This window comes from Podarcis bocagei (assembly GCF_964188305.1).
Source record: "Podarcis bocagei genome assembly, chromosome: 7".
Taxonomy (NCBI): domain Eukaryota; kingdom Metazoa; phylum Chordata; class Lepidosauria; order Squamata; family Lacertidae; genus Podarcis; species Podarcis bocagei.
In genome coordinates this window covers 75,473,537-75,491,632 of record NC_138132.1, presented here as the reverse complement: position 1 = coordinate 75,491,632, position 18,096 = coordinate 75,473,537, and the positions used below count along the sequence as shown (strand labels likewise).

Below are 18,096 nucleotides of genomic sequence, written 5' to 3'. Positions count from 1 at the left end.
ATTTATTATTCATGAGCTTTCCCGGGGGCCCCCAATATTTTTTATAAGTCCGCGTCCCTGAGCGTGTGTAACCTGAGGTACCACTGTACTCCCGAACTTCCATTAAAAAAAATAATAGCAGCTTTTTAGGCCTTATGATTGTGAAGATACACTTGAAAATGTGTGAGTGATGCCTGACAAAGCCTCAGATGCCAGAAGGATGGCTTCACAAGCATAAATTTGCCTTAGGTCATGGAAATGGTTTTGTACTTGTGTTCCAAACATGATTCCAGTTAGAGCAAAGCTCTGGCTTGTCTCTAGCTAAGTTCTGCTCAGAGTAAACCTATTGAAATTAATGGACATGTTAGTCATACATCAGTGGGTCTACTCTGGGTAGGACTAGCATTAGATCTAACCCTCTATCTCTTACCTGTAGGATTAACATGGTGCAGAATGTCCATTTAAAAAGAATGAATAAAATAATAATAAGTACAGAGTCGACACACAGCCCTATATTTAACCAGACAGAGAGAAAGGGAGGCTCTTGCCTATAAGAAGGTCATTTGTAAGCTCAAAGCACGTCTGAGCCAGAGGGCAAAAAATACCTCCTCCTAAGATGTGCCTTTTGCCCTGCAGCAAGGACCAACAGGGGAGGTCTGTGGCTGGAACTGACTGTGCGCTGGCCCTCCAAACTCTTTTGCGTGGGAGTTGGGGGGAAATGAAAGGGGATGGTTTCCAAGGGTGGCGTGAAAAGGATGCTTCCAACCTTCCAATGCCTCATTCTCCCTCCTTCCCTTTCATGGGTCCTTGCAGCCACCACCTACACAGCTGCCGACATCCAGAGGGCCCTTCTGAAGCAGATCAAAGCCTCCAAGAAGAAAACCATCCTCGTGAAAAGGCCCCAGCAGGAGAACATCAAATTCATGGACTTTGGTGAGTTCCTCCCCCAGGCCAATCCTCATCTGCATTCCCCCCTCCTGCTTTTTCCTTCCCTCTCTGCCTGGGTCGGGCTTTTTTCCCTTTCAAAAGATGTCTCCACTTGGCTGCTTTCATGCCCGGAGCCTATCAAAAAGTGCCTACTGGCATATTTCCCCCCCCCCCTTCCTTTCCACTTTCGTTTTGCAACACAGGTAAGTTTCTGTGCTGTTGAGCCGCAGAGATTTATCTGGACTCCCCTGTGTATGGGGATGGGGGGGGGGGAGATCTGCCTTTTTCCAGCCTCAAAGCCCTCCTTGGTTCCTTTTGGAAAGACGGGAGCTTTACCACAGTTAATGAGCATGAGATCTCCCCCGCACCTTTGATCCTCTGCTGTGTCCCCAGCAAAAGCACCGAGGAACAATGTTCGCATTGCAATTGATGGGCTCTCTTAATGCAGAAAGAAGTGCTTGATATGTAAAAAGCACCCTTTGCAATCTGAGAGCTGGGACTGCTTCAGGTGTGACAATACCTGCAGATTGAAAGATGCGTTTTTGAGCATGAATGCTGAGGTCCAGGTGTGGCGACAAGGGTTGGCAAGCAGCCTGATGCCATTCCTGCTTTGTGTTGAACACCCCCCACCCAAAAGAAAATCAGAGTCAGCAAAAGAGAATTTTTGCTATTCCTCGTCCAAGTTGAGATCATTCATGTTGCCTTTCCTGGAGGTCTCCGAAAGCTTGGTGCTAGCAATGTATAGCAACATAGAAAGCAATCTTATACGGAGTCAGACCATAGCTCCCTTCAACTCAGCATTGCCTGTGCTGACTTGGTACTGTCTCTCCCAGACATAGGCGCCGACTCCATGGGGCTTGAGGGGGCCCGAGCCCCCTCAAAAATTCGTTTGGGGGGGCTCCGCCCCCCCAATAATCTCCAGCGCCCCTCCAGCAGAGCGCCATCGCCGCCCCTCCCCCAGCCCAAAATGCACAGGGTCGGGCTGCATGCCTCCTGCCCTCCCTCCCGAGCAAAAGCTCCACCCAATTTCCTTCGGAGCTGATTAATAGGCACAGCACGCTCTCCCCTATTCGCTCACAAGGAGGCGGCACCACTTTATTTGCATATTCATGAGCTTATTTATTATTCATGAGCTTTCGCGGGCTCCCCCAATGTTTTTTATAAGTCCGCGTCCCTGCTCCCAGAGTTCAGGTAGGGATCTCTCCCAGCCCTACATGAAGAGCCTTTTGAGAGCCGGTGTGGTGTTGAGAGCCCGTGTGGTGTAGTGGTTAAGAGCGATAGACTCGTAATCTAGTGAACCAGGTTCGTGTCTCCGCTCCTCCACATGCAGCTGCTGGGTGACCTTGGGCCAGTCACACTTCTTTGAAGTCTCTCAGCCCCACTCACCTCACAGAGTGTTTGTTGTGGGGGAGGAAGGGAAAGGAGAATGTTAGCCGCTTTGAGACTCCTTCGGTTAGTGATAAAGCGGGATATCAAATCCAAACTCTCCTTCTTTCCCCAGAAGAAAGGGACCTCTTTAAGCAGTGCCCCCAAAACTCACTTCTCCTTTATTGGCTTTCCCTAGACTGGATCCCCCAGCTTTTCACCACCACGACCACCACCACGATGGCCAGCACCATGGCACCGGCTGCTGCCACCACCCGCCACTTCACCACCACTGCTGTTCCCCGGGCCCTGTACCCAGGGAGGTCCAATGGTAAAGCAACCGGGGCAGTCACCACCAAGAGGCCTGTCACCACCGCTCCAGCCACCACCGCCAGGAAGAAGCCCATGCGCCTGACCCCAACCCCAAAGAAGCCGGCACGGCCCTGCGATTCCCACCCCTGCCTGCACGGCGGCACCTGTGAGGATGATGGCCGGGAATTCACCTGCAGTTGCCCGGCTGGAAAAGGAGGGGCAGTTTGTGAAAAATGTAAGTGTTTTGGAGAGGGTGTACTGTGTTTTTTTTTGGGGGGGGGGGAACACAGCGGAGCCCTTTTAAAATAGCCTAGCAGATACGGCTGCCTGCAGTATGTGATATGCAAAAAAGGGGAGTGGTATCAGGTTTGAAAAAAATGGACTGCCCAAAGCTAGTGAGAAGTAGCAGAGGATAAGCCTCACACCTCTGTTTGCCCAGGGAGCAGGCCAGCATTTTGAAAACGTCTTTTGTCTCAGCGCAGCAAGGCAACGGAATCTGCAAGTCTCAAGGGCATTTGCTATAGCCTTGTCAGTTGCAGATCATTGCAGCGCCCTTGCTTGAATTGAAATGGGATACTTTCTATCTCAAATATCAAAGTCTCCAGATATATAATAAGGTTTTTGCGCTGTTTCTTTTCTCCCATTCTGCTTGCCTTTTTTTAATAATAAAAAAAGCTTCACCTTTTACACTCTACCATCTCTGCCTGCCCTCTGCAGCGATCAGGTACTTCATCCCCAGTTTTGGAGGAAAATCCTACCTGGCCTTCAAAATGATGAAGGCGTACCACACCGTGCGCATTGCCATGGAGTTCCGGGCTTCCGACCTCAGCGGGCTGCTCTTGTACAACGGGCAGAACCGCGGCAAGGATTTCATTTCCCTGGCACTGGTCAACGGCTTTGTGGAGCTCAGGTGAGTGGGCTTTGTTGTGGCTCAGGGACCACACCAGCTGCAGGAAGAGAGGGGAGGCTGAGAGAGAGAACTTATCCGAAGAGCCCCGGCTGTGCCAGAGCAAAGCCCCACCTAGTCCCGCATTTCCCAGAGTGCTCAGCAACAGACCAATAGCAGGTGTGGGGAACCTCAGGCCTGGGGGCAGTATGGGCCTCTCCATGTAGCCCTTGGAGAAGCTGGAGCTGGGGGCATCTAAACTTCAATCAGGGTGCACTGGGACAACTTAAAGCATGGGTAGGCAAACTAAGGCCTGGGGGCCAGATCCGGGCCAATTGCATTCTAAATCCGGCCGCAGACAGCGTGTTTTTACATGAGTAGAATGTGTGCTTTTGTTTAAAATGCATCTCTGGGTTATTTGTGGGGCATAGGAATTCGTTCATTTTTTTCCTTCAAAATATAGTCCAGCCCGCCACAAGGTCTGAAAGACAGTGGACCGCCCCCCTGCTGAAAAAGTTTGCTGACCCCTGCCTTAAAGTGTGTCCTTCCTCAATCTGGGCATCTTCCCAGGTGGCGGTGTCAAGCATCTGTGGGAACTGCTATATCGTACAGTAGAGGGTACCAAACTTTCATGACCCAAGGGCCACATTTGTCCTAGATCAACTCTCTGAGGGCCGTCGAACAGCAGTGGGGGGGGGGCACGTCATACAACACATATGCAAACTTACCTGAGTTGATCCATGCCAGTCAGCTGCAGAGAAGAGATTAATGCTCCCTCCTCACTCTGAGGATCAGGGAGGGGGTGGTTTGAAACCCCGTTGGGTGCTGAGCTTGGTGGGGGGTGGGGCTGCATCCATTGCTAGCCCTACTCAGAGTAGACCCATTGAAAGTTATGGACAGGACTAACTCAGGTCTGTTAATTTCAATGGGCCTACTCTTGAGTGAAACCTGGTTGGATACAATCCTTTTTCTTTTCTTGTCTTCGTGTCACTTCCATCCAAATTGTGGGCCGTAAAAGTCCGCCTGAAGGACAGGATCAGGACAGGATCAGGCCTCTTGGGCAGAGGGTTAGCCACCCAATTTGCAAAGGGTTTGTCCACCAGCCACCACACTGAACTCTGTAGGTGGCAGAGTCCTCTTCCTAGGAAGCCTCACTTACTCCCACATTGGTTCTGAGAGGTCGGTGGTAGAATATAGCCCCCTGATTCAGGGTGGAATACAAAAAGGCTGCTGCTAAAGTATTCCCCATGTTACCCTCTGTGCTCTCATTCTCTCAAAAACTGCATCCTTTCGTGCCTTCCCTTCTCCAGCAGCATTGGTTAAAGTAAAACTCTCCCTTCCACTCCTCTGCTTGCTCTTTTCCAGGTTCAACACGGGCTCTGGGACAGGCATCATCACCAGTAGAGTGCCCGTCGAACCTGGCAGATGGCACCAGCTGGTTGTCAACCGCAATCGAAGGAATGGCATGCTCTCCGTGGACGGGGAGCCACATGTCAACGGTGAGAGCCCCAGCGGCACGGATGGGCTGAATCTCGACACGGATCTCTTTGTTGGAGGAGCCCCAGAAGATCAAATAGCAGCGTGAGTAGTGGGTGGGCGGGTGTAGAATCTCCCTATTTTGTTCTAGAACCCCATGACAAGTAGAGGTTGGATATTTTTGTCTTTGTGGGGAAAAGCGCTGATTAAAAAGAAAGAACCTCCCTGCAAGTAGAAAAGTAGTACAGCAGGAGGGAGAGGCGGTTTAGACCCCTTCTCTCCAACATGCTATTTTAGTAATTGCTGCTGCTGCTGCTGTTGTTGTTAATTAAATTTGTATTCCACCCTTCATCCGTAGATCTCAGGGCGGTTCACAACTTAAAATCACAATATAAAAAACACAAAATACATAACAAAAGTAAGAACAAAAACAAAACCACCCCTCCTATAATTGGACGAGGAATCAAAATCAGTCAGTCCAGGTTTCCTTATATACCTCACTTCCTGAGTCTCATTCTGCACTGTTTATACCTAGAAGATACATCAATATTCCATAACAATGGGGCTGGTTATAAAAATGGATCATCAAAACTGGCAGAATTGCAGGAACAAACGAATCAAATAAGCAACTCAACAATGGCTGACGTTCTAAGAACAATGCCTTATAGAAGAACTAACAATGATAGAATGATGACACCCGCGAAGAGCAAGTCGCAATCTGCTTCTCCATGCTAGCAAAAAAAGGAGAAGATGCACAGCATCAGCAACAAAAACAAATACAGATTAAATTTCAATGTCAGTGTTAAGACAGGTGCAGTGACAACGTTAAAATGCACAGCTGAAAGCTGAAATTGAAAAACGGAATCTCTGATTTAGCCCACGTCCGGGAGGATGACTAGGACAGCTCACCATAATGCCAAACCAGGATTCTGCCACCTTATTCTGCTACATGTGTAGACCAGGATTTTAGGCTATAAGCATCTGAGATTGGCAGTAAGGGTATCCTGAGCAGACACTGAGGTCATACATTTAAAGCATTAGGATACCACTTCAAGCATCCATGGCTTTGCTCAAAGAAATCTGGGAGCTGTAATTCTTTGAAGATGCTGAAAGCTGGTATGAGGCCCCTGTTCCACTCACAGTGCTACAATTCCCAGAGTTCTCTGGGAAGAGGCGTTGACTGTTAAGCTGCCCTGGGAATCGTTAAAAGCCTCTGAGATTGACTGTTGAACCTCTCTGAGTGCAAACCACTCGCCCCACTCTGAAAAAGAGCCTTAATAGTTATTTTTCTCCGAAATATAATGTATACACTGTCCGGCGAATCTTTCCCTGCAGCATAAGGAAGGGCCATTGCTTAGTGGGAGAGCAGGTGCTTTGCATGCAGAAGGTCCCAGGTTTGGAGCTTGGACCCTGGAGTGCCACTGCCAGTCCGTGCAGGCAGTACTGAGCTAGGTGGGCCAGTGCTCTGACTATGGTATAAGGCAGCTTCCTGTCAAACTCTGGAGAGCCACTGCCAGTCAGTGGAGACCAACCTTCCCCAGCCTGGTGTCCTCCAGATGTTTTGAACTACAACTCCCTTCAGCCCTCGCTAGCTGAGACCGATGGGAATTGTATTTCCGGGATGTGTGGACTGGGGAGCACCAGATTGGGGGAGGCTGCTGTCGACTTTCCTGAGCTAGTAATTCTTTTGTCCCTATAAGATGCCCGAGATTGACCCTGGACCTTCCAGAGGGATAGGATGTGCCTTGGTCCCTCCCCCACATATCCCTCCTGGACATGGGATTTCACTGTAGCTGCCCTTCCAGCATTGCCCATCCAGCCACCCCTCCTGAACTCCGGCCTTGTTCTTCTGCCTTCCTCTCAGGGTGGCAGAGCGCACATCAGTCACAGCTGGCCTGAAGGGCTGCATCCGCCTGCTGGACGTCAACAACCAGATGTACGACCTGAGGGAGAAGGGCAGCGACGTGCTGTACGGCAGCGGAGTGGGCGAGTGTGGCAACAACCCCTGCCACCCCAACCCCTGCCACCACGGCGGCCTCTGCCACGTCAAGGAGGCGGAGATGTTCCACTGCGAGTGCCTCAACGGTTACACAGGTTGGCCTAGCAGGGTGTGGAACGGGAAGGGAGTTGCCTGGACCCCTTTGCCTCTCAGAGGCTCGTTTTCTTGGTACAAGGTGTGGTGGGAAGGGTGACCTCAACCTTTCTGCTTGACATGATAGCTTTCCAGGTGCAGAGTTGTTACTTACCTGCCCTGAGGCCCCAGTCCAGGTTGTGGCAATTAAAGCAGGGGTCAGCAAACCTTTTCAGCAGGGGGCCGGTCCACTGTCCCTCTGACCTTGTTAGGGGCTGGACTATATTGGGGGGGGGGGAATGAACGAATTCCTATGCCCCACAAATAACCCAGAGATGCATTTTATATAAAAGCACACATTCTACTCATGTAAAAACACCAGGCAGGCCCCACAAATAACCCAGAGATGCATTTTAAATAAAAGGACACACTCTACTCATGTAAAAACACACTGATTTCTGGACCGTCCACGGGCTGGATTTAGAAGGCGATTGGGCCAGATCCGGCCCCCGGGCCTTAGTTTGCCTACTCATAAATTAAAGCATGTTTAAAGCATCTTAACAATCACAAAAATAAGGCGGTTCTTAAAATATGCACCTCAGAGTCGAAAGCCGAGGTAAAGAAGTGTGTCTTTGGCATTCTCCGAAAGGCACCAGGTGCATCTCTGTGGGAAGAGAGTTCCACAACTTAGGGGCTGCCACAGAGAAGGCCCTATCCTGGACCGCCACACTCACTGAGCCTCGGAGGGTGAAGGAATTACCATGAGGGCCGCCTCTGCTGATCTCAGCACCCAGGAGGGTCTGTAGGGAAGGATACCGTCTTTCAGAGTTGCAGAGTGGTGAGGATGACAGCCGAAATATTTCTCCCTCACATGCTGGCTTTCTATAAATGATGTTATATCTTTGTACCCAAGAGAAAACCCCAAACCAGCTAACAGTAACATACCAGGAGAAATACAATTGTATCGAAACACGGCTGCTGACTTAGCTGACCTTTCTCTCCTCTTTCTTCAGGGCCAACCTGTGCTGACGAGAGGAACCCCTGTGACCCCAACCCATGCCACATCTCTGCCACCTGCTTGGTGCTGCCAGAAGGGGGCGCCAAGTGTGAATGCCCCATGGGGCGGGAGGGAGAGTTCTGTCAGACAGGTAAGTGGTGCTTTGTCTGATACACATTGGTTGGTGTGGAGTGAAAAACACTGCAGGGCTGAGATATGGTTGCAGAGAAAACACTTTTAGATATAGGTCAAATTGGACGAATGCAATGAGATACAGGACCAATCAAACATAAAATTAACTTTGCTCAAGTGATTATTCCTAGGATCACTTACATTTATGTGCGTTCCTCTTCCAGCATGCTAAAATCAGTATATATTTTACAAGCAACCTGTATATATTTTTAACAACATTTTGTGTGTTTCCACCTTGTTTCCACCCCCTCCCTTTAACATTTAAATAATGTTGCGTCCAGTGCTAATCAGTCTCACAGTGGACCCAGTGACATTAATAAACTTAGCTAACTTAGGACCCTTAATTTCAGTGGGTCTATCCTGAGTGAAGGTTAGCTGGGTAAGAAGTGTGCATGCTGTTGAGTTGTCATGTATTAAAATATTCCAAATTCCAGTGAAAACTTTGAAATTGTTTTGATATAACATTTAAAACGCTGCTGTATTATACCCACTTACCTGTCAGTGAGTGCCCATGAACTCAGTGGGAACTACTAATGTGCAGACAGGAGGTTCTGAAAGGTTGCAATCCTGAGTACACTTGCTAGGGAGTAGATCCCATTTAGTGAGGTTAAGTGTAGATACAGGATTTCCCTGTAAGTGCACTTGAATGAATTTCACTTTCCCGCTTAATATTATAGTTCAACTATTTTCGACTACTGGCAAAAAAACATTTCAGATATTTATGCAAGCATGTGGCATGCCTTGTTTGTTTGTTTGTTTGTTTACTAAATGTAAGTTAAATGAGCATGCTAAATCAGCATCAACTTAGGGCAGAAAACTTTGTGGTTCAAATTTCTTCAGAAAACCCACATTGTTGCTACTTACACTGGGGCCCAGTTGGGGCTGCAAGCCTTTAGTCCAGGGATGGTGAACTTACAGGCCTCCAGGTATTCTCTCAGCAGCCCCAGCCAGCATGACCACTTACTTGGGTGTAAGCTTCATTGGACTTACCCAGTGGGACTTAAATTTGAGTGGCGATGTATAGGATTGAGCTGTCAGCATCCCTCTCTCTTTGTCTGGGACCATCCCCGCTGGCCACTTAATCTGACATTTCTGCTGTTTGTTCCCTCCATTTCCTCCTCTCCTTTAGTCACAGAGCTGGACCAGACAGTTCCCTTCCTGCCAGAATTTAATGGGTTCTCCTACCTAGAGCTGAACGGTCTCCAAGCCTTCGTGCCGGAGCTGCAGTAAGTTCTGTTCCCTGGCTTTCTCACCTCCCTTTTGCCTGCGCAAAAGTGATTCAGTTTAATGGGGCATACATATCACGGGAGCATTGGAAACTTGCCTTATACCAAGTCAGACCAGTGTATTGTCTACATTGACTGGCAGCTGCTCTCTGGGGTTTCACAGAGGGAGTCTTTCCCATCCCTCTCCAGAGATGTCAGGGTTTAAACTTGGCCTTGGCCTCTCTTGCATGAAAAAAAACCTCTGTTTTTTTGCTGCTGTTTAAAGTCACATCTCCACCCGCCCACTCCAGCAGTATTCATAGGAAGCTGTCTCAGGCCGGGTCAGATTATTTGTCTGTCTAACCCAGTATTGACCGATAGCAGCAGCTGCCCAGGATCTCAAAGAGCATAGGTAGAATATATTGGGATGTCGGAGGTGAGATATCAGTTGCTGTCTTATTCCCAACTGCTGTTTCTACACCATAACCCTGAGTATTGCAAGAGAATTTGGCTGCATACACACCATACATTTAAACCATGTCTCCCCCCGCAAGACACATGAGAACTGTAGCTTAACCCTCACAGGACTGCAATTCACACCTCCCTTACCAAATGACATTTCCATGGATTCTTTGGTGGAAGCTATGTGCTTTAAACGCAAGGCATGTATTCAACCAAAGTCACTTGTGAGGTCTTCAGGGACACCTGATAGGAACACAAGGATGTATTGTGGATGGTAAGCATTAGTGAGGCTCCTGCTACCCTTTTTTCTATGGGGAGAATGACTTGAAAGTTGAGACTTGGGTTTATGCTATTCCTCAGGGAGAAGATGGCCATGGAAGTCGTGTTCCTAGCGAAGAACCCAAGTGGCATGATCTTCTACAATGGGCAGAAGACAGACGGCAAAGGGGATTTCATCTCCCTGGCTCTTCATGACGGCTACCTGGAATATAGATACGATCTGGGCAAAGGAGCAGCTGTAATCAAGTACGATCAACTTCCTTCTGAGGGTAGCGGTAAGAGTGGGGGTGGAGAGAGATGTAGCAGTAGTAGTTGTTGTTGATTACCCACCCTTCATTCTAAGGTCCCGGGGCAAGTTATAATAATTAAAACAAAATATTAAAAACAATCTAAAACAACATATAATCACAGAAATAAAGTGGGTCTTAAAAATATACACCTCAAATGTCAAAAGATGGACTAATGTAGGGCAGGTTTAGGTGAGGTTAACTCTATGTCGTGTGCATTTGATCACATTGCGAAAATGTATTTATTTGTATATCATTACCTCGTAAGTGGTTTGAAGATAGAGAAATAGAGAGATGGAAAGATAGCTCTCTCTCTCTCTCTCTCTCTCTCACACACACACACACACACACACACACCAGTGTGTGTGTGTGTGTGTGTGTGTGTGTGTGTGTGTGACAGAACGGGTATTTAAAAGCACACCGAAATGAATTAAAAATCAACAGTAAGCAAAAAAAGCGATTAAAACACATTCCATCATTCTACAGGTCTGGGTAGGCTTGCCTAAAACACAAAACAAACATGGAATCCCATGCTCATTCTTTCAGTGGTTGTTACCCCTGGGTTATAATATCCTCTAGGAGCAGAATCCTGTGCAGGTTTGCTTAAAAGTAAGTCTCACTGTAGTTGGAGGGGCTAACTCCAAGGCAAGTGTGTCTAGAACTGCATCTTTAATCAGACCTAAGTAAACAAACTTTCTGTTCTCCTTTTTCTCCTCCCCCCCCCCTTTCCCCCTCCCTCTCTCTCTCTCTCTCTCTCTCTCTCTGTCATACACTTGCCCTGTCCTTTCTAGGAGCAAGGAACCAATCCCGTTAAACACCTGGGTCAGTGTATCACTAGAGAGGAACGCACGCAAAGGGGTGATGCGGATCAATAATGGCGAACGGATCATGGGAGAGTCTCCGGTAAGTGGGTGAGCCCTAAGCGTTGGTCCAGTGAGCTGAAGTGGTTTGTGGCAGCCCCTCTGACCTGGCTGAGCAAACGGAATCCAGCATCCAGAAGCCAGCAATCAGTGGTGCTCTCCCTTTGGCTCAGACGAGGGGCATAAGATTGTCCACACACAAATCAGTTTGGGGTTCCAAATGGTTGCTAGAGGGACAAGGAACCTGTGGCCCCTCCAGATGGTGTTGCCCTGGCCCAGTGGAGGGATGATGGGAGTTGCAGTCTGGCAACATCTGGGTTCCCTGTCCCTTGCTTTAGAAGACATCAAAGAATTATTCCATCCTGATATGTCTGGACTCCAGCTTCCAACAACCCTGGTCAGGAATGATGGGAGTCATAGACCTGCAACCTTAACACATTGGGGTTGTGTGATGTGAAGCAGACCCCAAGATCTAGCCCAGCATTCTGTCTCCAACAGCATTCAGCTAGAAATTGTCACAAGCAGGAGACGATGGCAACAGCACCTCAACATTTCCTCCCTACTGTATTCTTATTTAGACATGAACAAGGTGGCTTCATAGCTGTCACAATCTATAGATCATTCCTCCATGAATTTGTTTGATCCCTCCTTTGAAGCTAGCTAAACCAGTGGTCATTATCAGCACATGGCATAAGTAAATTACATCATGAGAGGGGACATTTTCTCTTGCCTGTCTGTAATCTACTCACTATTCATTTCACTGGTTGACTCCTGACGTCGGGTGAGAGAACCTGTGAACCAATCATAAATATATAAAACTGAATCATGTCCTGCCACTTCCCATCTTCACTCAATCTCTCCCCAAAATTGTAAGTTTTCCATGTAAGAAAGATCCTCTCATGCTTTCATCATTTTGGTCGCCTCCTTTATGCCACCTGCACTCAATCTCAATTTTCTCCCTACGCATCTGAAATCACTAGTGCTGTTTGCATCGCTCCGTCCAGCTAAGTATTTCCAGCTGTCTGGCACACCCACTCCGCATACTAAGCACATGCCCTAGAACCTTCCCAGAATCCTCTGCGGTACGCAAGAAGAATTTGTAATGAAAAAGGTCCCCTGTACATAAGGTGTTTTTTGTCGTTAAACAGACCAAGGTATACCCCATGCCCATTTCTACTTTCAAAACACCAGCCTTTGACCCCTGTCTCCAAGCTTAGCCTAGTTATCTGAAACACAATGGTTTCTCCCCACCCTTCTTTTTAATTCTGGGAAGGAAACACACCTCCAAAAGGGGAAGCTGCAGAATAAAACCGTGCAGAACAGCAAACCGATAGGCCTGTGGCTTGTGTCTGATCTTTTACACATGCTCCTTTTTCTCCTCTTCCCAGCTTTAAAGCTTCCTTTTTGAAAGAGCTGCTGCCTCGTGTCTTATCAGAGCCGCAGCTGCTCCTTCCCTGTGCCCCCTGCTCTGCTCTGTACCTTTTACTCTACCAATGGCCCGCTAACCAGGGGACAGGGTTGCCGCTTGTATCTTGTGTGACTCTTTTCTGCCTGGTGATGTTATTGCACTGATCTTTTCTTTTGTCTCTTTCTCTCTCCGTCTTTCTTTTTGATTTTTGTTTGCGTTTCTTCCTTCTCCCCCACCCACCCCTTTCTCCTCCCTGCTGTCTGGATTTCAGAAATCCCGTAAGGTAAAGATAAGTATGACGGTCCTCATTACCATCTCACCCGACACTGGCTCATCCCTCCCCCCAAACCCTGTCGCTCTCTTCACTTCTCCATCCAGCCGCCAGTAATTTATCATCGCCTGCCTACCTGTTCCATTTTACAAAAATCACCTGTTGGTTTTTCATTTTGTTAGAATAGCTTCTTCTTCTTCTTCTCCTCCTCCTCGCTTTTTTATTTTTAAGGAGTCATTAAGTTCATTAACTATTTTGTTTGTTTCTTTCTCCTCACCCCCTCACCCCCGCCCTACATTTCCCCCAGAAAGTTTGGTCATTTCTCCATTTTTTAATATTATTGTGCATTAGATTTAGCCTTTTTAACGCAACCAGAGGTGGCTTTGATGCCATGACTCACAATGGGGACAGTAGGAACCTGGAAGGAAAGGGCTGGGGGGTGGGTGCCTTTCCTCTGTGGCTTCATGTCTGAGTCCCCCTCTGATAGATAGATATATAGATATATATATGGATGGATGGATCCTGGGGTCATAGTTCATTAAGCGTGCTGAGAGTTGCTCAGAGACCACAATTCCCCTCACAGAGCTACAATTCCCAGAGTTTCCTGGGAAGAGGAATTGATTGCCAAACCACTGTGGGAGGGGAATTGAGATCTGGCTTGGAGGAGAGTTCCAGGGGCCAGGTAGGAGCCACATTTGGCCCCCAGGCCTGAGGTTGCCCAGCCCTGGTTCTTGCTTCCTTCTCTGTCCCAGGACAGAGAGGGATATGAGTTACAACCACCTAGGTCTTCTCCTTTCTCACTGTGTGTTTTTCTTTCCCCTTCTCCCCACCCATCCAGCTTCCTCACACCTCCCTTAACCTGAAAGAACCCCTCTATGTTGGGGGAGCACCTGACTTCAGCAAGCTCGCCCGTGCTGCGGCTATTTCCACCAGCTTTGATGGCGCCATCCAGAGGGTGAGGCATATATGATCTCTGTCAATCTGTAGTGCTCCTCATGGGATGAGATCAGGGCTACATAGTTTGTGTTTGCGGCCAGTTGTGGTGTGTGTGCTTCATTTAATAAGATATTATTGTACCTCAGGGATAAGGGAACTTTTTTTTTGGAGTCCGAGGGCCACATTCCCTTCTGAACAACTTTCATAGGGCCACATGCCAGAGGCAAAAGTGGGTGGAGCAATGAATGTAATTTCTGTGTTCAGGAAGCTAGTTTCTACCCACACTCTCACACACCCATCTCTGTTCTCCATCCGGGCAAGCACAAGGCATTAGCGGAGCTCAAGGACACATCCCAGCCAGGCAAAAACACTCAGGGAGGCTGTGAAGCAGAATTGGTGCAGGGGTGGGCCCTGGGGAGAGTCTCAAATGTCAGACAGAGAGACCTGGGGGGCCTGAGACTCCCCACGCTGGTTGTGTGTCAAAAAAGGTTATGGTGTCACAGTGAAATCTCCTAAACACCTATAGGAGGATCCCTGGCTCTGTTGCCTGGTGGAAAATGCTCACAATCCATTTTTACTAGAGATACCATCCATTAAAAATAAACACCTTTTTTTCATCTCCTTGGGGGCTCATTTGCAGGACCTGACAGTCTTCCTTGCCCTCCTTTGAACCCTTTCCAAGAAGAGCGTAAACCAATTGGAGCAGGTTCATAGGAGGGCAACAAAGACGGGCAGAATTAAGGAAAGTAAGTCCTGCGAGAAATAGTTTAAAGAAACGGGATCTCTTTAACTTGGAGAAGAGAAGATTAACGGGAGACATTGTTGCACTCTCTGAATTGACCTCTAAGGCCTATTCTGTCTCTGCGGTGCTAAGACTTGGTTAACCTGCACATGTGTCCAAAGCCCGGTACATCTGGGTACCTAAAAGGATGCCTGTCCCAACTCTTATATATCCAACCCATCACTGTGCTCTGCAGGAGGGGGCCCCCTGCAGACACCATCTCATCAGAAGGTCTAATCCATACTTGGTACAAGCCAGCCCTTCAGGTTGGAGGCACCTACCTATTGGACCTCCCTCCCATTTGGACGTGTCAGACAGACACAGTATCTGTTGACTTTCTGGTGGCTACTGAAGACCTTTGTTTCTCAGCGAGCCTTTTAAAAGGGAGATCCACACCCCAGTCTGCATTAAACCAGAAACTCTTTGCAAATATCCTTTTATTGTTAGATTGCTGCGAGATGTGGGAAGCGAGTCATAAACGAAATAAAGTAATAAGCCTGCAAAAATTACTGGGTTTCCTCATTCTCTGGCAAGGTGTCCCTGGCTTTTAATTTTAAAATAAAATAAAACCCACCCTGATTCTTTTGTTTCTTCTTTTTTCCTCCCCACCCGCTCAGATTTCTATAAAAGGCGTCCCAATTCTGAAGGAAGAGAACATCCGTGGTGCCGTCGAGATCTCGTCCTTCCGCTCCCATCCGTGCATCCAGAAGCCCAGCCCTTGCCAGAATGGGGGGATGTGTAGTCCTCGCATGGAAAGCTACGAGTGCACATGCCAGAGGGGCTCCTTCGGGGTGCACTGCGAGAAAGGTGCGGCTCTTTCACTGATGCTAGAAGTTGCCGGTGAAGACCGGGAAAATGCTGCTTAACAGAAAGTAGAATAGTTGGAGGTCATCCTAGAGTCGTACCTTGGTTCTCGAATGCCTTGCGACTCGAACATTTTGGCTCCCAAACGCCACAAACCCGGAAGTGAGTGTTCTGGTTTGCAAACGTTCTTTGGAACCTGAATGTCCGCCGCGGCTTCCATGGCTTCTGATTGAGTGCAGGAAGTTCCTGCAGCCAATTGGAAGCCGCGCCTTGGTTTTCAAACGTTTTCGGAAGTCCGGAACGGATTCCGTTCGATAACCAAGGTACGACTGTAATTTCTTTGACAAACAGAAAATCAGAAGCCGTTTTCCCTCTCTTTCCTCTCTTTTCTTTTTTCTTCTTTGTGTCCTCTGCTCTGGGCCGTTATTGGTGTCCAAGGATTACACACACATGAAGGCGGTGGATGGTTCTTGGAAGAACCCTGAGAGAGAGGCAGGGAAGTGAAGATCTCCCAGATTAAGAGACTGGGAAGGGGAAAGGAAAGTTCCCAGGTGAGAGCTGGGAGGGTCCACCACTTTCTGTGAGTGACAAGGGTTAAGAGCTACTTTTGATAGAGGATTCTGTGTGTCGTCCCCCCCCCCCGCTCTGTTTTTGTTTTTATTTAGATTAGTTTCTTCTGTCTTTTACTGTTTTATGAAAAAAGCTTTAATAAAATCTTACTAGAAGCAGCAGCAGTTGTCAGTGGGAGTCATTCAGTGGAGCTGATTGTTGGTCGATCATAACCAATCTGCCTTCTTCTTCTTCCTCCTCCCCCAGTCATCACTGAGAAGGCGGCAGGAGACGCGGAGGCCATTGCTTTTGATGGCAGGACCTACATAGAATACCACAATGCTGTGACCAAAAGGTAATGCCTTTTATTTTGACTAACAAAGCGGGGGTAGAAAAGCAAGCCTGTTGGCAGGAACTGAACTCAGAGCTTAACAATTAACCGTCTGAACTGGAGGGGTGGCGAAGAACCCCAGGATCTTCTACATTGGAGTCAGAGGGTGGCAGCGCCACATCCTCAGGCCAGGGAGGAGTAGGGCACTGGCCCTACAGGTTCTTCTGGCAGCAGTGCCCCCGTGTGCCCTTCAGGTTCATCCATCATCTGATGGAAGAGGAATCTGACTACTGGTCCCTGATAGTTCTTTATCCCCAGCATTACATGGAAGTTTCATTCAGCTGTGACAGAAGAAAGCAGCACAATAAGATCCCTTCCTAATCCCAGCCCTCCTGTCTGCCCACCTTCGTGTGTGTGTGTGTATTCTCTTGTCTCATGAATAACATTTTTGTATGTCTTTAATCTTGGCTCCTGTACCACACATCTCTGCAACCCATTTGGGGGCAGGGGCTTCTTCTATGTGTGTTTATTCTGTGTGTAGGCGTTGCTCAGATGCTCTGGGCGTTGGACCCACCTCTTCCCCACCTCTGGTTTTTGGTCACCCCTTTGGAGACTGCGATGGGTTGTATCCAACTAAATTTTATTCATACCCGCTGAACTTAATGGGCCTATGTTCCTCGTGCCCATGGATAGTGTGGTGGCACCTACCCTTTAAAATTCCCTCCTCTTAAATATGAGACAGGCGTCGTTTCTGTTGCCTTTTGGGCACCTATGAAAGACCTTCCCCTTCCAACAAGCCTTTTAGGCAAGAGATCTTTCCCAGTCTGCATCTGTACTGGAAATGTTTTTAAGGCATTTAAATATTTTTATGACTTCTTGTTTGCCCCCTTGGGCTGCTTTGGGGGGAAGGGCAGGGTACAAATAAAATAAAATAGTAAATTTCAATGAGACTATTGGAAACACTGCCTCCTTCCCTAAAGACCCTCTCAAGATCAGCAGAGAGGGCCCTCTTGGTAGTTGCCCTGCCCTCGGAAGCATAAGGGGTGGCGGCATGGGAGAGGGCCTTCTCTGTGGCAGCTCCAAGGCTGTGGAACTCCACCCTGCAGAGGTGTCTCTCATTCCTTCATTATAGAGTTTTGCCATATGCTAAAGGTGGATGGCGCTGTGGTCTAAACCACAGAGCCTAGGGCTTGCCGATCAGAAGGTCGGCAGTTCAAATCCCCATGACGGGGTGAGCTCCCGTTGCTCGGTCCCTGCTCCTGCCAACCTAGCAGTTCAAAAGCACGTCAAAGTGCAAGTAGATAAATAGGTAACGCTGTGGCAGGAAGGTAAACGGCGTTTCCATGTGTTGCTCTGGTTCGCCAGAAGCAGCTTTGTCATGCTGGCTGCGGACAAATGACGGCTCCCTCAGCCAGTAAAGCGAGGTAAGCGCCACAACCCCAGAGTTGTCCACTACTGGACCTAATGTTCAGGGGTCCCTTTACCTTTAAAGATGCATCTCCTTATCCTGGCCTTTGACACCTAAGAGAGGTGTGTGTGTGTGTGTGTGTGTGTGTGTGTGTGTGTGTACAGCCCACTCTAGTTGTGGTTACAGTTTGTTTTTAATGGAGTAATGGAGTTTGCCCTAGGACATTTGGGTGAAGGATGAATAACAAACACAGTCATCGTCACAGTAATAATACTTGGATTAGGACTAAAGTTGGATACAACCCTATGTT

General features: G+C 48.2%; 1 protein-coding gene across 5 annotated transcripts in view; it reads left to right on the top strand.

Moving 5' to 3' along the window:
* AGRN (agrin) overlaps window positions 1-18,096 on the top strand; it is a 247,487-nt gene that overhangs the window by 216,890 nt on the left and 12,501 nt on the right. For all 5 annotated transcript variants that reach the window (XM_081201337.1, XM_081201338.1, XM_081201339.1 and 2 more), the window contains 12 exons: window positions 793-912; window positions 2,471-2,818; window positions 3,301-3,493; window positions 4,835-5,050; window positions 6,810-7,039; window positions 8,030-8,164; window positions 9,335-9,431; window positions 10,233-10,397; window positions 11,230-11,341; window positions 13,816-13,932; window positions 15,312-15,501; window positions 16,315-16,402. In XM_081201337.1, coding sequence (XP_081057463.1) covers window positions 793-912; window positions 2,471-2,818; window positions 3,301-3,493; window positions 4,835-5,050; window positions 6,810-7,039; window positions 8,030-8,164; window positions 9,335-9,431; window positions 10,233-10,397; window positions 11,230-11,341; window positions 13,816-13,932; window positions 15,312-15,501; window positions 16,315-16,402 — 2,011 coding nt within the window. The remainder of the gene's footprint in view (window positions 1-792; window positions 913-2,470; window positions 2,819-3,300; window positions 3,494-4,834; window positions 5,051-6,809; window positions 7,040-8,029; window positions 8,165-9,334; window positions 9,432-10,232; window positions 10,398-11,229; window positions 11,342-13,815; window positions 13,933-15,311; window positions 15,502-16,314; window positions 16,403-18,096) is intronic.